The sequence below is a fragment of the Mesoplodon mirus genome, assembly GCF_964341445.2.
Source record: "Mesoplodon mirus genome assembly, chromosome: 12".
Lineage (NCBI taxonomy): Eukaryota > Metazoa > Chordata > Mammalia > Artiodactyla > Ziphiidae > Mesoplodon > Mesoplodon mirus.
The window spans coordinates 69920063-69945888 of record NC_138988.1 but is presented as its reverse complement, the minus strand read 5'-3'; the positions used below and the strand labels follow the sequence as shown (position 1 = coordinate 69945888).

The 25826-nt window shown below is 43.7% G+C and overlaps 1 protein-coding gene across 1 annotated transcript in view; it reads right to left on the bottom strand.

Annotated features, from left to right (window-relative positions):
• The window catches only part of TBC1D22B (TBC1 domain family member 22B), a 64423-nt gene that overhangs the window by 33337 nt on the left and 5260 nt on the right, over positions 1–25826 (bottom strand). Inside the window, exons 2-8 of the mRNA XM_082638829.1 lie at positions 17992–18048; positions 10718–11025; positions 8285–8464; positions 7666–7736; positions 6129–6257; positions 4952–5017; positions 1057–1171 (exon numbers count right to left, since the gene is read on the bottom strand). Coding sequence (XP_082494955.1) covers positions 1057–1171; positions 4952–5017; positions 6129–6257; positions 7666–7736; positions 8285–8464; positions 10718–11025; positions 17992–18048 — 926 coding nt within the window. The remainder of the gene's footprint in view (positions 1–1056; positions 1172–4951; positions 5018–6128; positions 6258–7665; positions 7737–8284; positions 8465–10717; positions 11026–17991; positions 18049–25826) is intronic.

Genomic DNA, 25826 nt, shown 5'->3' with positions numbered 1-25826 from the left:
AAAAAAGGCTGCCTCATGAAAGACCAAAACACCACGCCTTTGAGTCCCACCAGAAAACCTGAATGGGAAGGATCAAGTGAGACATTTCTTATGCCCTCCCCCTCCAAGGGGCTCCACTCCAGTCCCCTTCTCATTACCATCCTACCCCCTGCAATGGCTTTCTACAAAAAGAATAACCCACCACCCTCAGAGTCTGAAAAAGAGGGTTCTGATCTTAGCCCTGCCACTAATAAGGAGGCTAGGAATCTCACAATCCATCTGTGAAATGAGGGGAGTAGACGGATAGTTTTCTAAAATCCTTTTCAATGTTCTTGTTCCCACATGAACTTCTCTTTGACTAAGAGAACAAAGCATCAGGCCATGACAGATAGGTTTTCCTATGAGTCTTGAAGCACAAGTGACTGAGGAAACCAAAAAAGTGGAGCATCCTCAATGCCTTTTAAGACTCTGCCTGATTTAGGCCTGGCTGGAGCAGGTGGCTGGAGCTGTAAGAAAACCTAACTGCTGCCGTGACAGCGAATCACTCTGTTCGAAATGACAAGAACCCAGTGGGGTAAGAGGTGAAGAAAGAGGAGGAGAAACCAAGGTCCCAGAGCTCTCCTTGGCCCATTCCATTACCTAGATTCTGGCACCTTTCCTGCTCTATACGTCCACATCCTGCTCCTAAGATACAGCATGTGAACTGAAGTGTGAAGGCCTAATGTATAGTCTAAAATTCCAGCTTTCACAGATGAGGGCCTGCAGTTGAGGTGAGTTCAAAATAATCCACAAGGAACCTCAGTCAAACCATCAAACCATCTGTTTATGGCAGAACATAAATATATCAACTTGGTCATTCTTTGGCAAAGGTCTTCTTAGGAGAGATCTGTGACCATCTCGAGAGAGAAATTCCAGGCTGCTGCTGCAGCTGCTGTTAAAACAGGTTTAGTTGTGTATTCTAAAGCCACTATCTTTTTTCAGCAAGATGTGCCCACTGGCTGCACTCTTGGGAAAAACAAACAGACCACAGATAAGAAAGAGCAATAGCTTTTTCAACTTGGTACTCATGCTTCTTACCGACATATTCTGAGAGGAAGACGACAAAGAACGGAGTGACCAGGTCATTAATTCCTTGGACATACCCACTGGCAGGGTGTCGGATGGCCCAAATAAATAGAATTCTTTCGAAGATCTAGGAAAATGAGAAAAAAAGACGACATGATGTTAAATCACGGGGATACTCTCCCTCCCTCCATTTACCTACCTCACAATTTAACTCAGCGTTGCTACAGAATTTGTAGAAAAAATTTTAAAATATTGTGGACAAAGGCAGTCTACAAATATAAAAAGTTTCTAAGACACTAACTGTTTTTAAACGGGGGTAGGTGCTCCTTGCCCTTTCTCTTTTCAGTATCTAGCCAACGTGATATAAAATTGGGAAACGCAAAGGAGAGTGACACAAATGGCTTAGAAAAAGGTTTGCTGTGGATGTCATTAATTCAGGCCACCATGCTCATTTGTAGATGCTGTTTCTCTATTTCCAGGAGCAATATCCAAGTTCTGATACATTTTCTAAATCTCTTTCGGTCATTACAGGATTTAAAGAGGAAACGCCTTCTTTACCACACTCCCCTTTCTCCCTGCTGAGACAGAAGGAGATCTAGATCTGGATTTAGTTCTAACCCAGCTTGACTAGGAACCAGTGACAGACTCTAAATGCAGGAAGTCATTTCACATATCAGGATGCAACCCAGACGTTTACTGGGGACAGGAAGTCAAATAAACCAAATCCTATGGATGCCTACAGACAGGAACTTGAGAACAGAGAAGTCAGCCAGGGCCTCCATGGGGAAAGCCTCTGGGGTTAAGTACATTAGCCACAAGAGGCCAGAGGACTGGGGAGAAAGAAAAAATCTTTTTTTTTGGCCGCACTGCACAGCACGCAGGATCTTAATTCCCCAACCAGGGATCGAATCCGTGCCCCCTGAAGTGGAAGCACGGAGTCCTAACCACTGGACCACCAGGGATGTCCCTGAAAAGATCTTTATGGTCCTTTTACAGAGTCCAGCCCTGTCGCATCCTGTTACACTCCTCTCTGTTTTCACTATGCCCTTGGAGCTTTTCCCCTGTCTTCTCTCAGCTTGCTGATACTCATCCCCTGGCTTCATCCTGCTGACCACAACTCCTGGGCCCAATACATTCCTTAGACAGGCTTTGACTGGGCTGCCTCAGGTCTCTGAACCACACCAGAGGGATGACAGAGGTGGAAATGACTACATGCGGGGGGACAGGAGATTAGGGGCCTCCACAGCACCTGGCTCTGCAGAGCCCAGAGTCAGTCAGCTCTGCGGGCAGATTGAAGAGGCCCTCTCGGAGGTCAGGTGCAAGGGAGAAAAAAACCTCCCATGGGGAAAAGTAAAAAAGAAGTGGTCGTATGGTTTTGGAGTTGGTTAGCCAGTGTAGGAGAGATGTAGAGAATCCAGACACAATAAAGGATGTTTCCCAGCCCTTGTGTTGAGTCTGCCTTCCAGCTGGCAGAGAGAGACAAGAAACACTCCCACCGTCAACACCCCTGCCCTCGCAGGCAGTAAGAGCAAAGCCCAGCCTGGAATGAGCTGGCCTCTGCCTCCACTAGATGGGCCCACTTGCTCCCCGGGGCTGAGGGAAGGGTGTGGCGTCCTCATTTGTGTTAGGCCCAACACTCCAATGGGACCCCTCTTACATTCTTTGCTGCTAAATACCGTCCTCCCTCCCTTGAAACTGTGGCTCAAGCTAGACCCACCACGTTCAGGAAGATCTCAAGAGTTCCCTGCTCCACTCTGTCTCCTGACACCTCCTGTGGCCTGTGTCTGTCTGGATGTCTCTGTTAAAAGCTCTTCCGGATCAATCCTTCTGAAGGACTTATCAGGGCTTCTACTTCACACTATCAGCTCCTTGTGAATACACAAATCCCTGGTGACTGGCTTAAACAATGGCCAAGCGCATGGAAGCTAACCATTCAGAATCAGGAGACCTGCAATAATCCCTCTCTAGTAAGGATGGGACAGTGCAGACACACTCACACTGTGCAAGTGAAAACGCCAAAGAGAGAGAAATAGATGAGCACCAAGCCTGGTCACCAGGGGAGACCATGGAATCTTCCTTACAGAAAAAGCCTGGGACAATCTTGTCTACCTCTGAGACACCTCTTCTACTAGTGTGGGTAATTCTCACTTACTATAGTCAATTCTCAAGTATCTTTAGGTTTATAAAACAAGTCTTTCAATATTCAACGTTACTTAATTTTCTGCTCCTTGGTTGGCAATTTATTCTGTCTATGATAACTACAGTCTGCTAGATGGAAAGGTGATTCAAGAAAAATTGGAAAGACTACAGTTTGAATTTCTTTCTCTGTAGGCAGGTTCCACTACTAGGAGAAGCCTTTTAAATAAACTACTTTCCCTGTCTCCAAATTTAAAGTAACCAGGCACAGGTAAGAGAGAAGAATCTGAACATCTTCAGGTTAAAATGAGGAATAAGCAGGGCTGAGCCATGGGAAGCTGAACAGGAGACACAAAGGGATCCTGGGCGGCTTTTAGCTTCCTTTGAGCTGACTCTCACAGGTAAAATAATGGTGTCACCCTCAAAATCTTCTTGATGCTAGTGGTAAGTTATGAGCGATCCCATCAGTAGACACATCTATATTTAAACAGAATTATGAGTATAATCTAAAGTCAAACAGAAATTATTTTGAGCATTTTTTATCACATTTTCTCTATTATGAGGATGAGTGAAAATATAATTCAAAGAGCATTTACATCCGGTATCCTAGCTACTATGAAGCTGCAAAGGAAATCCCTAATCTTGAGGAGTTTATATCAATACTTACTGCTTGGTCAAAAGATGAACAGTCCCACTGAAACCTTTCATGTGCTTTGCCAATTTGTTAGGTCTCAACATATCACTACCAATTTGACTTCTGGGTAGGTATCCGAAAGAATTTAAAACAGGGCCTCAGATATTTCTACACCCATGTTCAGAGCAGCATTACTCACAATACCCCAAAGGTGGAAGCAACTCAAGTGTCCACTGACAGATGGCAGATCAACAATATGTCTTATACAAATATAATGGAATATCGTTCAGTCTTAAAAAGGAAGGAAGGGGACTTCCCTGGCGGTCCAGTGGTTAAGACTCCATGCTTCCGATGCAGGGGGCGCAGGTTCTATCCCTGGTCAGGGAACTAGGATCCCGCGTGCCGCACAGTGCGGCCAAGAAAATAAATAAATAAAAATAAAAAGGAAGGAAATTCTGACACATGCTACAACGTGGATGAACCTTGAAGATATTATGCTAAGTGAAACAAGCCAGTCACAAAAGGACAAACACTGTATGATCCCACTTATTTGAGGTACCTGGAATAGTCAAATTCATAGACACAGAAAGTAGAATGGCAGTTGCTGGGGGATGGAAAGTTACTGTTTCATGTGTACAGAGCTTCAGTTTGGGAAGATGAAAAAAAGTTGTAGAGATGGCTTGTGGTAATGGTTGAACAACAATATGAATGTACTTAATGTTACTGAACTGTACACTTAAAAATGGTTAAAATGGTAAATTTTGTTACGTATGTTTACTACACACACACACACACACACACACACACTACTACCAGCTAGATAAAGCAGAGCAAACACAGGACTAGGAATTCTAGGGTGTAGTTTCTGTCTTCATTCTGTCACCAGGTAGACTCAAGATGCTAGGCAAGTTCCTTAGCCTCTCAAAGTGCTACTTAGCCCACAGGTTTGTTATGAGGATCGAATGAGAATGCATAAGAAAGTGCTCTGAAAGGACCAAAGCTCCATAGGCGAACACACTATCACGATTAGCCTTAAACCTGCCCATGCCTGGAGGGAGGGCTAAGCACACATCCACACAGATGGTGCCACAGAAAGATGGGGGGAGGAGGACTGAGAATGTTGAGCACTTCCCTCACCTCCTGTACAAGTGGTTGCTGGAACAATGGAATGAGAGGATTCGTCCTTGGAATGTCGATGTGAATCTGAAAAAGAGAAGCCGTATCCAAAAACACAAATGCCAGTTTGTTCTTTTCAGAAGTTATTTTCTTAGGAACCGGAAATCAAGGGAGTAAGAGTGAGAGCACAATTTATCTTTAGAAAGAATTGACTGACATACAAAAATAGTCTCGTTAAACCTACCTACCTGTGCATCTGGAACACATTCCCATGACAGCAATAGCTTTTTGAACAGTGAGGAAACCTTCCCAAATAAGCCACAGTTCCCAAGAAGTAAAAGAGCTCTGAAAGCTGCAAAAACATGCCAGGATAGAGAACTAGAGGGAGCTGGCCTTTAATACCTGGCACTGAAAGTTCTGACTTCTGTTACCAAAGAAGTCATGATGATTGGTTTTGGCTTCGGGATTTCCCAATGTCTAACAACCCTAAGGACTGTGTCAATAGCCGCAGAGGCTACTTCAATTCTTGGAGCTTGCTGTAGACAGTTACCTCCCCCAGTATTTTCCCCTCTGCAACCACGAGACTCCCCTTCACACCCTCCACCTTTCCGCAGGCTGTGGGGACCACTATGCGCAATGATAGAACACTCCCTGCTAAGGCTGCTGATGGCTACGGCTCCTGCAGACAGACAAACATGGTTGCTAAAGAGGCACTGCAGCTGCCAGAAGGACACACTGATGTCACAGTCCAGAGGGATGGACCACAGAGTGAACTCATCTTTCAGCTTGTGTCCCATAACCCTTACTACTGTCTGTGTGGTCTGTGGACCAGCAGCAGGTGGCATCACCTGGGAGCTCATTAGAAGTGAAGGTCTCACCCCAGACCTCCTGAATTAGAATCTGCATTTTACCATAATCCCTAGTTGGGATTTTATCATAATCCTAGGTGATGTGTATGCACATTAAAGTCAGAGAAGCACTGCCACTGACCAGGACCCCCCAGAATCTATCTATTTAAAATGGCTAAGATAAGAGCTACTGAATTAGAAAGAGGGGAAGTAGTTCTGGGAATAAATTTAATTCCTAACCAGCACACTGTAGCCTGAAGACTTGGAAAACTCGCACCCCCAGAGCACTTCAGGAGCCACACCTTAAGATTATGACTAGTGAGCAAAAGGGCAGCAGGCGATGACTGTACCTGTCTGTAGGTATCCTGGTGATGTTCCTCATTTCGAGAGTCATAATACTGTTCAATGAAGCCAAAATACTCCTCCCGCTTCCGCTGCAAGGTCAACTTCCTCCTCTCAGTGTTTGCTGGGAGATAGCCCTGTAGACAAGACTGCTAGTCAGATGGGGACAGGCACTGGTTGGATGAATCCTTAATTTTTATTTTAGCCTGAGCAGTGGCTTGGAAACTATCACAGGAACTGAAAGAAAGCTGCCAAGACACAGGCGTAAATCCCATCTTGGTTCTGGCCACCCAGTGTTTGCCCTCTCCTCATTCAAAGAGATGCACATGTGGGCAGATGAAGCACAGCCAACCAGGGTTATTTACCCCTGCACCCCCTGCACTGTGCTAGGAGCGGGTACTGCTGGAGCACCACGGAGCTCCGGAGCTGGCACAGTAGAGAAGCGAATGTAGGTCAGTAGGAGGGAACTGGACCCAAGTCAGGACCTCCTGGGGCTGCATGTGCGTGAGACAAACCTTCCCAGGGTCACGGGGAGGTGGCCGCCTCTGTGGCATATCTCAGTGGTGTGCCACATGAGTCGGTGCCGGTTACACGTTCTTTTCTATGGTAACATTCAGAACTACCAGCTTAGGAACCTGAATGGAATCTGCGACACAGAAGCTGCAACATTCAGACACAGAACTGCTGGCAGCAGCTCCCCTCCTGGCCCCAGCTCCAGGCCAACTTACATTCTTATCCCTGGTCTAGATCCCACTCTCAATTCTTACATCTCCTGTTCCCCTTCCATTCTCACCACATCTACTTCTAATAGCATTTAAACTTAGAAGAAGCAGGGGCAACGATTACACGACTGCAAGACTGGGGGTGAGGGCAGTCAGGAGAGAGCCGTCCCCTTGCAGGCAGCTAAGGGATACATTCCATAGCGAGCGAGCAAGCAAGCGTCTGGAGAGCAGGGGCTGTGCCGTCTTCACTTCCCTATGTCCTCACAGCACCTGGCACCATGCCTGGCAAACAGCAGGCCCTCAATAAATCCTTATAGGATTTATTGAACGAATGAATGAATTTTACAGGCTCAGGAAATCAAAGTGTTCCTATCACAGTGACAGGCACAGTGCCCCGTTACTTAGTGAACGTGAGACTAGTGCAGGCTTCTGAGGGAGGCCCGTTTATCAACTCTTCACAGTTGCAAAGTGGGTTTCAACCACCTTGGTTATTCCTACTGAAAAAGGAGGGAAGCCCAGGGAATGTGGGAGCCTGTTCAAACAAGTGCTGGCTCACCCAGCCTCACCGTATTCTTCCTCCTCGGTGCTGAGAAGGCGAGATCAGGACTATAGGCACAAACGTGTGCTCTTCTACATGTGTGGGAATAAACTCTCAAGAATGTGTTTCTTTATGCAAAGAAATAGGACTACGGTCCCACAGGTCTGCCACATCCGGTAGGACTAGAGAAGTCTACGGAGCAAGACTTATGTGACCAGACTAACCTCAGCAGGTAAGAAGGACTGTGTGAGGCTCATACTTCTCTACACAGTGGGTAGAACTCACCGACAGGAGTCTCCAGGTTACAGGCCGAACCTCCCTGGGAACCCCTGGCCAGCTACACTTCCTCAGTTCATCTGCAAATAGATAAAGGCTTTGTTGGATTTAGCCCTTCCCACAGATGCCCTAAGACAAGCCTCAGCCAGCACTGCCTGGTGCCTCCCACCGTTCCAGTAGGACGATTGCCATCGCCACCACCACCACTGCCGCTGCCACCACCACCACCAGCTACCGACAAGCACATGGAAAAAGCCCAAAACACAGCCCTGAGCAGCAAAGTGCCAAGGCCACGGCTCTGCAGCAGTGATCCAGTCAGCTCAGAGATTAGAGTTAGAGGGGAAGAGAAAGGCCAGTAGGTGTGGATTTCAGTTAAGAATCACCTGGAGGTAGGGGAGACCAAAGCCAGAACAGCTACAGGCCACAGAATCCAGTCCCACCTAATTTGGTCCCTAATTCCTAGTAACGTATTTCTGACTTAATACCTGCATGTCACTTCAATGGGCACCAGATCAGGAGATGCTGGAAAAGTAAAAGAAGGAAGAATAAAGAGCAATAGCTTCCAGGTCTCTGAGAATTCCAGACACCAAGAGGTCCTAGCTTTTGCCCAGGGCTCACGGGGACTCACCTAAGTCGGTGTTGTGGCTGGAGAGAAGCTGACGGAATTTTTCTAGGCGGGTTTTCTCCCGGACGGTCATTGGGGGTGCCCCAGAAGCGTTCTGGTCCGAGATCCGGGCAACAAGGGGGATGATGGGTCGGAGAGGGAGTGACTGCTGTTTGTGGAGTGGGTTCCTCAGGCATGTATCACCTGAGATAATTTGAAAGAGAAAGAGAACAAGCTGTGTGAAGAGCACAGATTCTGAGAAACCTTAAACCTGACTGTTGAGCACTGGTCTCCTCCACCAGAGCTGCGGCTTCATGGTTTGTGTGCTGCCTGAAGGTGCTCGGTGTGGAGCAGCCAGGGGATGGAAACCCAGCTGCGCTCCATTCAACCGCCCAGGGGAAGGGCTGCGTTTTTATCATACATACCAAGGCACCTTATGTGCAAACAGAGACTCCGGCTGCGGTAGCAAATGTGACAACTTTTTTTGTGACTTCAGAGGAAAATCAATTGTTTTCTTTCTACCCCAGCCTGGAACTTTTCTTGGGGTCTAATAGCAAGTTTTGGGGCAACGCAGTCAAAGGCAGTGTTTGCCTTCCTTTTCCACAGAAGTGGCTGCTCTCCCAAAGCCCCAGCCCTAGCCAGCTGCCCCAAGGGCTGAGAGGGTCAATACCTCTGGCACAACTCTCACCTGTTCTTGGCCCACTAGTTGTGCTCTGCACACATGTGAGAGGCTCTGGCCTAAGGCAGGTTCCTCTGTGCTCCCATATTTCTCACCAGCCAATCACATTTCTCTAATTGAAATAACAGGAACACAGACTCAAGCTGAACTCTGTGTCCAGTTCTAGACACTTCTAAACTAGATGGTAGGTAGGAGAAATGAGCAGTATAGGACTAACATTTATTGAATGCTTATTAAGGCACTGTGCTGGTCACAGTTACATATGACCTCTCATTTGATGCTTCCAACATATGGTAGGAATTTATCACTATTTTAGAGATTAGGAAACTGTAGCTCAGAGAGGTTAAGTAATTTGCAAGAGAGAGCTGAGATACCACCTTAGGTCTGCCTAACTCCAAAAGCCTTATTTATTTTACTACCCCAAATGAAACTCAGTTTTAAATTCTGACTGTCCTTTCATGACTGTTTCGTATTCTTTACATATTAGGGCCTTAAAAAGTAGTAGTCACAACAAGAATAAAACAGTGAATATTCATCAACCAGCATGACAAGAAGGTTTACAGAAACAACTGCCATGGAGTACTTGGCTTGGATGCCTAGTGTAACACAGGGCCTAGAAAACGCAGACCACACGCTGAAGAGCTCAGACCAGTGTGCACTTTCGGAATCAGTGACTGACAGACAGATGCTCCCAGGAGGGAACCTCATAACAGGAATGCTCTGGGCAGTCCTGGCTGCACAAGGGCAACTCATTAGGGATTGTGGTGGGGCCTTCCCTCACACTGGGACCCTGTGGAGACCCTCAATCACGTGTGAAGACACTTTCCACAGCCTGTAGCTGTGGCCACCCGGTCAATGGACACTGAATGCCTGTCCTGGGCACGTCATTGAAGGTTCGAGCTGGGGCCCGAATCAGCAACAGAAAGTGACTATGGAATGATTTTAAAGGCCTTTCAGCCTAATTTCCTGACCACAACCTTAGTCTGAAACTGTAAAAGAAGTTCTCTTAGAACATGAGCCAGGACACGCGCCAGGGCTCTGACATTCTACTTTCTTTTCATCCTTTACCAGTCAGCTGTTTTAACTTTCACTAGCTTGAGGGCACTTCCCCCTCCAGCTCAGAATAACTGGCTTCCATAAAACCCTTCAGGGCAACACTAAATACAGCAATGGATACTTAAAAGAGCACACCGAGCATCCCCAAACATCTGATAAAACCACCATCATCTCAACCAGTTACTGCTGCCAGTTTCCTGAAAAGAAAGGGTATCTCCTCCCGCCCCACCCAACCTGGCGGGCAGGGAGCCGTGACACAGGGACTCCGTCGCTCAGGAACAGGAAAAAGACAACCTATGCTGGTGGCTGTTCCCCACAGCTGAGGAGGTCAACCAACAGTGCCAAACATTGGTGAAATTCAGCCACTAACAACTGTAACTACATATAGTCAATAGTCTTCAACCTGACCAGGCCTAAAGCAATATGAAGCAACCAAACCACAGAAGTTTTGGACCCCACCACAGGTAAAGGAAGAAGAGAATGGCAGGCAACACTCGAGTGTCAGGAAGTGAAACCCCGGGTCCCAGGGCCAGGCAGCCATCCAGGTGGGAGGAGTAAGTACAGCTCAGGACCAGTTAGGCTCACTGATGTCCCTCAGGCTTGAGCTCGCCTATTTATCATCCAGTGGGAGATCTGAGAGAGGCCCTAAAAAAAACTGTTTTTATTTAAAGTGCACTCTGCTGAAGAGGCTGAGCCTAAGGATGGGAGCTGGACAGACTTACTGGAATTTCTGGACAGCTGGGCGTCACTGCTGGACTTTATGACCTTGTAGCTGGCAGGAACATCGGATGTTGTTGACTGGGACCGTTCTGGTTTCACCCTCAGCTTGCTATGGTTTTCTAGCACTTGGGCAGCAGTTGCCAAAGCAACTTTTGAGTTCAGAGTTTGGAAAGAAGGGGAGGAAAAGTCCTCTTCCTCATCGTCGCCAATGTCCCAAGCATCACTGGTGTTCCGGGCAAACTCATGAAAACTGGAGGCCTTCTTATTCTTCAGAGGAACCGTGCTGACTTTTGACCGCTCTTTAATGAAGCTTTAAGAAAGGAGACACCGTTACAAAGGAATGATCTGACACATCTGACCATCTTCACTTGCTTAATATAATATTAATAGTATTATAAACTATCCCATGCACAATCATTACCTTCTTCAAACAAAAAAATATCCATTTCCATTCCTCATCTGATGCATCCAGACCACCTCTATGCTGCAGAGCCAGACAAAACAAGGACAGCAACGCTCTCCAAATATTCCATGTGCTCCTCTATACTTTCCAGCCTCCCTGCACTTAGGTGACGCTATATGACTAGTTCTGGCCAATGGGCTAAGGAGAGAAGTGAGGCAGTTCCTTCGGAGCCAAAGTATAAAAGAACAGGTGTGAGTTCTCTGTAAGCTTTCTTCTATCATGACAACTCCAGATGGTGGCGCCTCCCTCAGCCTGGATAACAGAGTGACCACGTGGAGCGGAGCCTGCCTTCCACACCCACCTGCCTCTACTCTGGACAGGTGGGGTGAGTGAGAAATAAGCCTTTGTTGTGTCAATCCACTGAGATTTCAGAGTTAATCTGTTATGACAACATAACCTAAACTATTTTTTAAAGCAGGACATCAACTACTGGTAGAACAAGAGACAATTTTAAGTAGCCCACATGTATTATGAAACACTGAGTTCCAAAATGAACAAGTTGTTCCCTTTTTATTCTGTTAAAGTCCTGCTGCCCTTGAGGAGAGATCTGAGTTTGCTGCCACCCTGTCTTTACGACTATTTTTTAACAAAGTGAGGGCAGTCTCAGGATCAACATTTTGTAAGAACAGAATCTGGCTTAGAAGTTAATTAATAAGATTGTTTTGTGTTTCACTGTATTTATTTTTAAGGTTACTTTCTATTTTTGGCAAATGATACTGGTTTTCCACTTAGGGAATTAATAAGGTTTATTTTAAAAATAAATTAACTGAGTATATACGAGTTTAGTTTTTCAAATGTATTTAATAAATAATAGCGTAGAATACAGCAAAAAAAATCGTGGAGACAGTACATGACTGAATAATAGAAATAAAGTGCACAATAAATGTAATGCACTTGAATCATCCCGAAACCATCTCCCCACGCCACCCCCCAGTCCATGGAAAAACTGTCTTCCATGAAACCAGTCCCTGGTGCCAAAAAGATTGGGGACCGCTGATGTAGACCTTTCCTACTTTCCTGCACTTTTCCTCTTCTTTTTTTTTTTTTGGCTGCACCATGCGGATTGCAGGATCTTAGTTCCCTGACCAGGGATCGAGCCCGTGCCCCCTGCAGTGGAAGTGTGGAGTCTTAACCACTGTACTGCCAGGGAAATCCCCCTGAACTTTTCCTCTCTGTGAACCCCTTAAGGTCTGGGGGCCCTTTTTCTGGTTCCAGGGGACTAGGTAGTTGGGACATTTCTAATTCAGTCTTAATTAGCATCCCTGAGGACTGGAATGTGAGGGGTAAAAACATCATTAAAATGCCTCACTGTTTCCCTCAGCAAGGCAGGGCAACTCTAGACTAAAAACAAGGCTCTTCTGGAAGAGCTGAAGTTCCCCCATTTCCGAGAGATGTTTCATCCCTTTGGGTAGAGGTGGGTGGTCTAATACCCATCCCATCTCCCTAGATACGTCCAACAATTATTCTGAAAGATAATTGTTCCTAACATTGATAAATACAGACTCGTAACTCATACAGCTCATCAGAGAGTCCCTATTATTAACACCAAAAAAGATATCCCTGAGGCATATTTTCAAACACTAGTCTCACACAGAGTAAAGGAAAATATATCATTCTATCACTCAGGATGCAGGAGATAACATAAGATTACAAGAAGTAACAGTTCAAACGTGAAGGAGGGCTTCCCTGGTGGCACAGTGGTTGAGAGTCCGCCTGCCGATGCAGGGGACACGGGTTCGTGCCCCAGTCCGGGAAGATCCCACATGCCATGGAGCAGCTAGGCCCATGAGCCAAGGCCGCTGAGCCTGCGCGTCCGGAGCCTGTGCTCCGCAAAGGGAGAGGCCACAACAGTGAGAGGCCCGCGTACCGCATAAACAAAAACAAACAAAATCCATGAGCCAGTAAAGCAATTATACCCCAATAAAGATTTTTTTTAAAAAAAAGCATCTGGAAATATTAAAAAAAAAAAAAAAATCCATGAGCCAGAGGCAAATTACTTCTCTGCAGACCTCTTGAGGCTATATGTTCTGTATTCATCACTATGCTTCTCCTCTGTGAAAGGGGATCCAGGATCCACAACCTGCAGTACTCACCTCAGTGGGTTCACTGTCAAGAACAAATAGGCGGATGTGTAAGAAAGATCTGCCATCAAAAAAATGCTGCATAGGAGTATGTGGCTATTGTTATTGTTTTCCTCCTTAGAGACCATGTGTACCTCAAGATTGCACAGAACGATTCCAATGGAGTGATAAAGAGTACTTTGGATGCCAAGGTTATTTTTTTTTCCCTTGGTTGATGTTTCTTAAACACCCTCTTGATGTCTTAAGAATTCTTTAAATAAACCATGAATCAAGAAGCTGAATTTGGGCCTCCCTGGTGGCGCAGTGGTTGAGAGTCCGCCTGCCGATGCAGGGGATACGGGTTCGTGCCCCGGTCTGGGAGGATCCCATATGCCGCGGAGCGGCTGGGCCCGTGAGCCATGGCCGCTGAGCCTGTGCGTCCGGAGCCTGTGCTCCGCAACGGGAGAGGCCACAGCAGTGAGAGGCCCGCGTACAGCAAAAAAAAAAAAAAAAAAAAAAAAAAGAAGCTGAATTTTAACTCAGGTCAAAGAATTGACTAGATGCTATTAGTCTAACATTGGGTGAAGCATTTGCACACCCTGGAGTGGATCAAAACACTGCACCAGGGACTTCCCTGGTGGCACAGTGGTTAAGGATCTGCCTGCCAGTGCAGGGGACATGGGTTCAAGCCCTGGTCCAAGAAGATCCCACACGCCGCGGAGCAACTAAGCCAGCAAGCCACAACTACTGAGCCTGCGCTCTAGAGTCCGTGCTCCGCAGCAAGAGAAGCCACGGTAATGAGAAGCCCGTGCACCGCAACGAGGAGTAGCCCCCCTCGCTACAACTGGAGAAAGTCCGCACGCAGCAACGAAGACCCAATGCAGCCGAAAATAATAATAAATAAATTTTAAAAACAAACAAACAACAAAAAAAATAACACACCAAGAGATGGGCCATGGTGAGTGTCAGTAAAATATTAATTCAGATAATTCTAGCTGGGGGTGCCTCTGGCTTACAGGCTGCCTAATTTTAACATGGTCCAAACTAATCTATAACTAACCTGAGGCACAATAATGCCACAGTGTGGCTTGAAGTTTAACCAAAATTACTTAAACAGAACCATATCAAAGTTACAACCAACCTGGCCTCGCATAGACACCTTCACCATACCTCCTTACATCTGTATGCCAAATTATAGTTTGTTTGTTATATGGGTTAGGAAACAAAAGATCAACCATTCTGTGATTTGATTAATACTATGTTGTTTTACTGAGACGGCTGTTCACTTAATAGAAATACAACACAAATCTATTTAGAAAAATAACGTTTGACACTGGTAAAGGGGTGTGAAGCAAGTGGGGAATTTGCTAAATCCAGTCATATCAATGACTAGTGTGGCTTCACATGAACTAGATTTATAACTCAGAACTAGGATATCAATTCAGAAAACAATAAATTTAGAAGTTTATCATACCATCAAGTGGCCAATGGGGCCGCTCTGCAGTAAGACTAGTTTTATCTGAGCTATAAAAATTATTGCTGGCAATATTATCACTAATGGTAATAATTTGGCAAATGGAAGTCAATATACACAGACGGGTAATGACTTGCTGTGCTCGTGCAGTTTAGATGATTGAAGACCCAATGTAAAGGCTTCTGCTGTGATGAGGATTAACCACACAGTAATTAATGGTAGCCTGAAGTGGAACGGTAATCAGGTAGCGGAGAAAGTAATAAAAATGTCCCAAACAAAGGTACTCAAATAAGGGCAATAAATGTTTTATTGTAACAATCTGGAATTGTAAAATGGTCCAGTGCAGACCTAGATGTTGTCCCAGATTGTAGAGTGGTAATACCAAACCACCACATGCACAAAAAAGGGATGCAATTTATTCAGTGACAATTATATATTCCTCCCAAATTGCAGACTAAATAACTACTTCTACCGAAAGTATGAATACAAACTGCTGAATGACCAGTGGAAACATTCATGGTTTTATATCATCAATAGGTGGGGAAAAGGGACTTCCCCGGTGGTCCAGTGGTTAAGACTCCACACTTCCACTGCAGGGGGCGCGGGTTTGATCCCTGGTCAGGGAACTAATATCCCGCATGCTGCGGCGCAGCCAAAAAATGAACATAAAAATAAATTTAAAATCGGTGGGAAAAACAAGAGTATATAAAGTTTGCCTTGGCAGTTTGGGACATGGTGATATTCCTCAAGACCTGACCTAAATACAGAATCAGGGAAAACTCAGTTGATGACAGATGCAGAGAAGGTATGGTGACTCTGACCCAAACATAAAATAGGATAGTATATCCCACTGCCTTATATACAGGTGGATGGCAGATTTTACATTAGCCATGTGTTTATCAAAGGCCATTATAAATTATGCTGTAATGGATCTATTACCAATCAACAAATCCTGGCTGCGAACAGAACTGACTACAAGGAACAGAATACTCAACTATGACGCTTAAGTTGTAAAGACCATGATGTCAGGGCACTGAGCTGGTGTCTCTGCAATTCTCTTGTCTTTCCCTCAGGGTACAAGTTAACTGTTACAGTTCTTCACATCTCACTTTCTTTCTTTTTTTAAAAATTTATTTATTTGTTTATTTTTGGCTGCGTTTGGCTTTCGTTGCTGTGCGTGGGCTTTCTCTAGTTGTGGCAAGCAGGGGCTACTCTTTGTTGCAGCGTGCGGGCTTCTGATTGTGGTGGCTTCTCTTGTTGAGGAGCATGGGCTCTAGGCGCATGGGCTTCAGTAGTTGTGGCATGCAGGTTCAGCAGTGTGGCTCGTGGGCTCTAGAGCGCAGGCTCAGTAGTTGTGGCGCACGGGCTTAGTTGCTCCGCGGCATGTGGGATCTTCCCAGACCAGGGCTCGAACCTGTGTCCCCGGCATTGGCAGGCGGATTCTTAATCACTGCACCACCAGGGAAGTCCCTTGCATCTCATTTTCACACTAACGCATTGAAAAGCAGGAAATGTGAGTGGAGGCAAAATGCAGCTTTCTTCACAAAATGATCTCTCTCTGGTCAAAAAAAGAAAATCCTTCCAAGAACCCTCCTTCAGGAGACTTTCTTTTACATCTCATTGGCCAGAACCAATGAGATGAGCCCATCATAGACCAGTCACTGGTATTACCAAGGAATTATTATAAAAGGCTTAAACTAAACCAGATACCTACTCTAAGTACACTGTCACCTGCTCAAGAACTGAATAGAACTGTGGTTCCTGAGCAAGGAAGAAGCAGGTGCAGGGAAGACTGTTGGGAAGGTAATTAACAGTGCCTGTTACACTGGCCAACAGACCAGAGAGTCCACGGATGATAAAAACGAGGAAATAAAATTCATTATACTTAATGAAAATATCACAAAAATACCACAGAAAACATGTTTCCCTTTAAGAAGATCTAATACAAGGTACATACTAAGAAACGTTAAAGAAAAACCCATTGTCTAAGTAAATGCAGGGACTTCATTCCTTCATTCCCTAAATATTTACTCAGTGCCTATTATGTGCAACCTGCTGGTCTAGGTGCTAAGGGTACAGTGGTGAACAGAGAGCTTACACTCTAGCGGTTCCTGATATAAAACTTCTGCATTTTACAGAAATGAACAGCAGTCATGCCTCTATAGTAATTCAGAAGACTGTACCTTCTACACATTGGCCAAATTGCAAAAAGAATGACTTGGTAGAATTATAGAAAGTTCACCACACATTAAGTTATTAAAAGAATATTAAAATATTGATGATGCGTATTTGATAAGGTATTTTTCTAGGTATTCAAAATATTTTAATGTACATTATCTTTACTTCCCCCTTGACTATGAAGAAAGAAAGGGTAGATATTATCACACAGGCACCTGAAGGATGAGAACCTAGGTCTCCTGTACCTCTCAAATCATTCAGCTTTCACTACAAGCAACAACTTTCCTAGAAATAAGTCTCTAAGATTAAGCCTGCTCAAAGATAGAGGCAAAAGTTCTTAGAACATGCGAGAAGATGACCCATCTCCTCATTTAAATTTATTGTGGCTGAATGATGGCCTATGAGAGAAAGATGTGATAAAGCGATAATTGGGGGTACAAATACACACCCACACATCTTGGATTTAACTAGGGTCTCTGTTGTGTTAGAAAATAATTTACTAGAATTTTACTAGAAGAAATAGCCTTCAGGACAGGGGGTGGGGTGGGGTGGGGTGGGGTGGGATTAAAAAAAAAAAGAAAAAAAGAAATAGTCTCCAGGGAGCTTTTAACTCCATTGTCTGGCTGGGTTTCCTTGAGTGTGTCAAAGAGAAAGAGGACCTGAAAACTGCCAGCCCCACAGTTCTGTTTATTTTTGTTTTGTTTATTTCTATTTGCCTCAATTCTCAGAGAACAAGGAAGAGGGCAGACCTATATATATATTCAGAAGCAATGGGCCCCAGAAACCAGAAGAAGGTCATCAATCATTCAATTTCAGGACAATATTTAATCAATAAAGACCTTCTCACAGAACAGAGAATCCAACACTAAACTCCTACATATACCAGCTTCCAATATAAGAAAAAAATCTTTGATATAAGTTAATTTTCCACTTAGTAATGGACTGCTTAGAGGTAAGAAGATTGCTCATCTTCTGATCCAAAATAAAGCAGAGGAGATGCTAGAAAAGGTCCAAGTGGAAATTGTCATTTCAACAAAGTAAGGGAGGGTTCCGGGGTTTTAGGAGAAGTACATGCATGAAAGGAAAAATATCTTGACTTACTTTTTGGTGAGCCGAGGGTCCAAAGGAGGGTGCTGTGCTCCATACACGGGCTGGATGCTAAAAGCAAGGAAAAAAGGAAGAAGCAAGTTGTCAGGAAAGTAAATACGTTGGGTGAGTACCACCTGAATCACAACATTGGAAGGGACTTTGAGACCCAGGTTGCCTCCGAGAACAACTATACCCAAGCCAAAGGATAGCACCCTACTCTTTAAAAAAAAAAATGTTCATCTTCCATGGTGAGGTTTCAGCGCCCTACGTAACTGATTGTCAGGAAGTTCTATCTGTAAAGAAGGCAGCATGGAAAGGCTTTAGAGTTGGAGAGAACAGAGTTCAAATGCCAGTTGTGGCATCTACTACCTCTATAAACTTGCATTAAATTACCTGACCACTTTGAATATGCTTTCTCATCTATAAAATTGGAATATCACCTACCCCAAAGGACCACTTGGACTACAAGACAGTGAAGCAACACCACAAATCAAGAGTAGAGTGACCCACGGGACTCTCACACACTGCTGGTAGGGGTATAAAGAGCTACGACCACTTCAAAAAAGTTTGGCTGTGTCTAGGAAGAACAAAATATGCATACCCTAAGACCCAGTATTTTCACTCCCAAATATATATCTTTAGAGAAATATATAGATATGTGTATCAAGAGATACATATAAAAGTGTCCATAGCATTATGGATCCTTTTAGCCCCAAACTAGAAATAACCCAAGTGTCTATCAACAAAGAAATAAACTGTCATGTGTTCACATAATAGAATACTTTACAGCAATGTAAATAAATGGAGTAAGGCTGAAAGTAACGTGAATGGATCTTACAAATGTCGTGTTGAGCAAAAAAGCAAAGAATAAAAGAGTAGATACTGTATAATTCTATATATATACACTTCAGAAACTGACAAAAATGATTTCTGTTGTTTAGGGATGCATCCATAGTAGTAACACTATAAAGAAAGCAAGGAGTGATTAACATAAAAGGACGTGGTTATCACTGAGGGGAAGGAAGGAGGTGTGAGAGAGAACAGACACAGGGGGATTCTGGGGTGTTCACTTTGAGATTATTTATCAAGTATTATACCAAACAATTGTTTCATGTACTTTTCTGTAGTAGTTCACAGTTTAAAAAAAAAAAAGAAAAAAAGAGTGACCTGAAAATAATTGTTTATCAAGCCAAACTGTTAAGTACAATGGTGACAGAAAAACGTGTTTCAATATATAAGAACTCAGGGAATATGGTCTCCCTGACTCCTTCCTGAAGAAACTACGAGAGGAAAAACTTCTATTAATAATGAAATAAATGGAGAAACTATGGCAAAAGGACTGATGGAGAGCACTTAATTGATTTTACCTTAAGCTTGAGTCTTAAATTTGAGGCTTTATGGTTGCAGAAGAGAATGTAAAAATAATGTAATTGGCAAATGTTAAAGTGGGATGGAGGAAAAAGTAGATTGAAATAAGTAGACTGATTTCCTCATCTTTTACTGACAAGGCTCAAAAGATATTTAAAGCTGATAGCTCAAGTAATATAGGTATAAGTAGGTTTCAAGATATAAAATAAAACTAAGAAAAATAATATAATCAACTAAAAGCAAGTGAGGAGGAGGCAGGAAATATAACTACTAATTTCATCATTACTCATGGCAGGGAGTCAATAGATACTGTCTGAAGAAATATGGTAAAAAGTTATACGCAATCACTAGAATAAAAAGATAAACCTTTCAAATCATCAGAATATACACACGCACACCTACCTCCCAAAGCAAGTACTGTCCTGATAGTGAAAGATTTTTTTAAAGAAAATATTAAAAATAGAACTAAAACCAAATATATCAGTCTTTCCAATAAATATAAATGGGCTGAACTTGCCTATTAAAAGAAAAAGGAGTATTATCAATGGGGCTGGTTAAATAAATTACAGTACATCTGTTAAAAAGAATTAGGCAGTTCTATATCCACTGACATGAAACATTCGTTGAAAAAAGATGCAGAGGGCTCTTCCCTGGTGGTGCAGTGGTTGAGAATCCGCCTGCCAATGCAGGGGACGTGGGTCGGAACCCTGGTCCGGGAAGATCCCACATGCCGCAAAGCAACTAAGCCCGTGCGCTACAACTACTGAGCCTGTGCTCTAGAGCCTGTGAGCCACAACTACTGAGCCCATGTGCCACAACTACTGAAGCTCGTGCACCCTAGAGCCCGTGCTCCACAACAAGATAAGCCACTGCAATGAGAAGCCCGCGCACCACAATGAAGAGTAGCCCTCGCTCTCCGCAGCTACAGAAAGCCTGCATGCAGCAACGAAGACTCAATACAGCCAAAAATAAATAAATAAATTTATTTTAAAGAAAAAAGATGCAGAATATATGCATAATACCTCCATTTTTGTAAAAACCTTTAAAATAAAATATATCCACATAATTATATACGATTATGTCTATGTATTTATAGAGTATCTCTGAAAGAACACGTAAGACACCAGTAGCAGTGGTATGGAAGTGGAACTGATGACTGGAGGGCCCTGTGACAGAGACCTAGTTTTCAGTGCAAACCTTTTTGTACCTTTCTGAATTAGTATTGTGTACATTATCACCTTTTTAAGAAATAAATTAAGCAATCTTAAGAGGGTTGGGAGGTTTAAACGGGATAATGTGTAAAAAGCCCTTCAGCACAATTTCTGCAGGTAGTAACGCTAGCAAGTAGTGAGGTGAACGCTGCCTGGCACACACTCAGTGCTTAAGAAATGTTGGTTTTCTTCCTCCTTCCAATTTTTGTAACTTATTCCTCACCCAACATTTAGAAAATAGAACAAGTTTACCAAGTACCTACCTTGACATAACAGATGTGATCCTAAAGTTGCTTTTAAATAAAAATGTAGCCAATTCACATTGATTTCTACTAAGATTCCAAAGGGAATATTCTTTTTTTTTTTAAACATCTTCATTGGAGTATAACTGCTTTACAATGGTGTGTTAGTTTCTGCTGTATAACAAAGTGAATCAGCTATACATATACATATAACCCCATATCTCCTCCCTCTTGTGTCTCCCTCCCACTCTCCCGTCCCACCCCTCTAGTGGTCACACAGCATGGAGCTGATCTCCCTGTGCTATGCGGCTGCTTCCCACTAGCTATCTATTTTACATTTGGTAGTATGTTTAAATCCACGCCACTCTCTCACTTCCTCCCAGCTTACCCTTCCCCCTCCCCATGTCCTCAAGTCCATTCCCTACATCTGTGTCTGTATTGTGTTAGCACGTGGTATTTGTTTTTCTCTAACTTCACTCTGTACGACAGACTCTAGGTCCATCCACCTCAGTACAAATAACTCAATTTTGTTTCCTTTTATGGCTTAGTAATATTCCATTGTATATATGTGCAACATCTTCTTTATCCATTCATCTGTCGATGGACACTTAGGTTGCTTCCATGTCCTGGCTATTGTAAATAGAGCCGCAATGAACATTGTGGTACACGACTCTCTTTGAATTATGGTTTTCTCAGGGTATATGCCCAGTAGTGGGATTGCTGGGTTGTATGGTAGTTCTATTTTTAGTTTTTTAAGGAACCTCCATACTGTTTTCCACAGTGGCTGTATCAATTTACATTCCCACCAACAGTGCAAGAGGTTCCCCAAAGGGAATATTCTTGTGTACAATCTTTAGTTATGACTATGTCCCTGACCTTTTTAGTTGTAAGAATCCCTACTCCCTAAACTTCTCTGGAAGGTTAAGTAATTTGTAAATTAACCATCACATGTAGGACCACAGAAATACAAACAGTACTACTTGAATGTATTTATAGAGTTTCCTTGGCAGAGGAAAGGAAGAGAGAAAATACGAGGGATTAAAGAATACAGGAAAGTTTGGCTTAGAGAGAGAAGGCTTAGACAAAACAAAAAGCACAAACAAACTAGAAAACCCAAAGGGCCACTGATTTCTACTTTAATGTTTGCAAATACTCTGAGTACACCTGAACTCTCCAAGTCCATAAGCTTCTATATTAGTAAAATATAAAGATCAGAGAATAAACTTTGCAGGAAGATCTCAATGGGTAAGTTGGGTTGGGTGACTGAGTACAAAAATATGAGAGAATCCTTAGGTTCTCTCCACAAATGAGTATTACCACCTGCCAGTCATCCATGGAGAAAAAAAACAATCCTAATGGTGCAGGTTTAAAGACCAAAGGCCATCAATTACCATCCATGAAAGGGATCTTAAAATCATGGTAGGCTATTTTTTAAAGATGTCAGCTGGGCCTCCCTGGTGGCGCAGTGGTTGAGAGTCCGCCTGCCGATGCAGGGGATACGGGTTCGTGCCCCGGTCTGGGAGGATCCCATATGCCGCGGAGCGGCTGGGCCCGTGAGCCATGGCCGCTGAGCCTGCGCATCCGGAGCCTGTGCTCCGCAACGGGAGAGGCCACAACAGTGAGAGGCCCGCGTACGGGAAAAAAAAAAAAAAAAAAAAAAAAAAAAAAAGATGTCAGCTGGCACAGCCAGAAAGGCCAAGATAAATGATGCACTTCATCAGCAAAGGTATCAGAGCATAAATTGAACTTGTTAACATATTCTTGAACTAAACCATGATGTATCTGTACCAGGAACACTTTGTATAATTTATCAGTTTACTGAATCTCAAAAAGGAGAAGCAAGAAGTTAGAAAAAGGAAGAGAAGCCCAGATGATCCCAGAGACTAAATGAAGACAGACGGAAAGAGCCTGGTGATTAAGGTGCTCAATCTCCTGGCATGTATAATTCACCTATCAACCTGTACCATCCACTCCTCCCAAACCCAAACTCAACTCTAGAGCAGGCTGGTCTCCACTCCACCTTCCAAAAACACCTTAAGTACTAAACTGGGCTCTTCTGCTTACTTCATTCTCAAAATCTTATCCATCCTAAAAAATTCCTTCAAATTCTACACCCACTGCCCCATGAGACCTTCTCTGAGCATCCACTAACCCATTCCTTCTCTGATTCCCTAAAATGCAGACATCAGGGCTTATATTGCTTTAAAAAAAATAAGCTATTTTAAAAAATAAACTAGATTTAGATCATAATATAGGGTACACCCAGGTAGGTGCTTAACACCTACATAAGAAATAAGACATTATTGGACTTCCCTGGAGGTTCAGTGGTTAAGACTCTGCGCTTCCAATGCAGGGGATGTGGGTTTGATCCCTGGTCAGGGAACTAAGATCCCACATGCTGCGTGGCACAGCCAAAAAAAAGAAAAGAAATAAGACATTATGGAGTTGAAACCCCAGCACAACCCTTCCTCCCTTCCCCGGAAACCATTTTATTGAATCTGGTATTTTTCACCCTGATTTTTGTTTTTACATTTTCTATGTATGTATCCCTAAACAATATATAGTGTTGCTTTGCATGTTTTAAAGACTTTATATAAATGACATCATACTGTATTTATGACTTACTTTGACGCTAAATCATAAATGCTACTTTAAATACTACTTAATTTCATGGCTGGCTGGCTGATTTCTCCAACACAAATTTAAAAAACAGTTGCTCTACCACAAATGTAAAAGGCATTTCATTCACATTTTCAAACACAAAGAAAAGTACAGAGAAAGATATAACATCCATGAACCCATCACTCTGACTTAACAAATATTAACACTTTTCACATTTCTGTTTTTAAGAAACTAAAGCATTAGAGAGACTTCTGAAGTCCCAATTGCAGTCCCCAGCCCATTACCCTGCCTCCGCAAGAGATAACCACTATCCTGAAGTGGGTACAAAATCCTTCCCATCTGCTTTTGTACTTTTACATATATTCATGTATCCATAAACAACGTATAATATCTTTTTTATGTTTTAAAACTTTACATAAAAGACTGCATGTACATATCGGTCTACATCTTGCTTTTCTCACTCAACAATGTGTTCTTACCCAGCTCTGCTTTTAAGTTTTTCTGATTACAAAAGTAACATATGTTCAGTGGAAAAATTGGAAAGGCAGTAATATGCAGCATCCTCACCAGGGGAAGCTGTGCTGCCAAGGAGTTTTTCAGCTTCTACTGAGCAGTGGTGGCACCATGTCTTTTTCTGTAGTCCCCTCACCACCTGGCAGAGCATGACACACACCAGCAGGCACTTAACAATCCTTAGTGAGTCAAGGCTGGGACTATATGAAACCCAGGCCTCTGTTTAAGCTGACTTCTGTTTAGTTAGACCTAAAAACAAGAGGCAATCACACTGCCTCTCAGAGAAATCACACTGCACACACAGAGAAAAGAATGCCATGGGCTGTGCTACAACGAAGACAAAATGAAGCAAAAATCTCGGTCAACCTCCATTGTTCTCTTCAATAAACCAATGCCAAAGGATGTATTGGCATAGCTGGTTCACGTAGTCGGAACGGTGCAAAAAGCTTGGCAGGAAAAAATCAACAGGTGTTTGTTCAGCACTGACAGAGGAGCTAAAGCAAACATGGGAACAGAGCTATCCAATTTAAAGCCAAACATGCTGGCAATCAATGCAGGGTCACACACTCACTTGATGGAAGTCTTCCAGAACTGGCTGTTTCAGGGATAATTCAGTATCTTCTAGTCACTGACTTTATCAATAAAGCATTTCCAAGCTAAGAATAGGTTGTAATGTACCTGCCCAGATAGGCTGGGACCATTACGCCGAGTCTACTATCAGATTCATTAGTGTTATGAAAAATGACCAAATGACAGAGACAGTTTCAGTTAAAAATCCATGGGCTCCTAAGTAATTCAAGTGATTAGACACTTTTCTCAACTTCACTGAATGTTAAAAGAGCTCCTTGACTTTCACAATAAACACTTTTGCTTAAAAAGAGGGAGAAGCCCTTCCCAGAAGGATTGGAAATAAGAACGTGGGAAATGAGCCAGGCTTTGGCTCACATTTGTCTCTCCTACTCCAAGTCTCATCTGCATCTTTTCAATGGCAGCGTCCACACCCTTGGACTGGATGAGGTGCTTGGACAGACGGTGTCTAAATCTTAGCAGAGATTGAGGGAAGGGGGAAGCAGTAGCAGAGTGTGGACCAGGAGTCAAGAAATTGACAGTGTAGGGCTTCCCTGGTGGCGCAGTGGTTGAGAGTCCGCCTGCCGATGCAGGGGACATGGGTTCGTGCCCCGGTCCGGGAAGATCCCACATGCCGCGGAGCGGCTGGGCCCGTGAGCCATGGCCGCTGAGCCTGCGCGTCCGGAGCCTGTGCTCCACAATGGCAGAGGCCACAACAGTGAGAGGCTCGCGTACCGCAAAAAAAAATAATAATAATAATTGACAGTGTCCTTTGGGGCAAGTCACTTTCCCTCTCTGGCCTCAGTTTCCTCACTGGCAGTGCTCTTAGGGTGGAATTCTAACATTCTACAATTTCGTGACACTCAGATGTTCAGTGGGGCCAGTGATTCACTGCTTTCAAAAGCACAAGATAGAAAAACCCACTTTTGGCGCCCCCCGCAAATCTACTCTTACCTATCAATCATGCTTTTGTGAGTGACAGAGCAAAAGAGAAATATCCAGTGACACGAGTTGGAGTTGGCAAGTTTAACATTCAACGTCAGAACTGGTAAGAGCCTCAGAGCTCACTTAATCCAGACTTCTCATTTCATAGATAAGAAAACTGAGCATGGAGTAGTTAGTACATTGTCCAAAAATGTGGCTTTTTCTGAGGATAGGACACCACAATCTTACCTGACCACCCAAGCCAGAAACCTGAAGGTGACATCTCTTTGGCACCTCCTTCTCCCTTACTCCCCAAATCCAATGATTTACCAAATCCTGTAGATATTCCCGAACTTGTCCTTTATGGCCATTGCCCTAGTCCAAGCCCTCTTAACCTCTC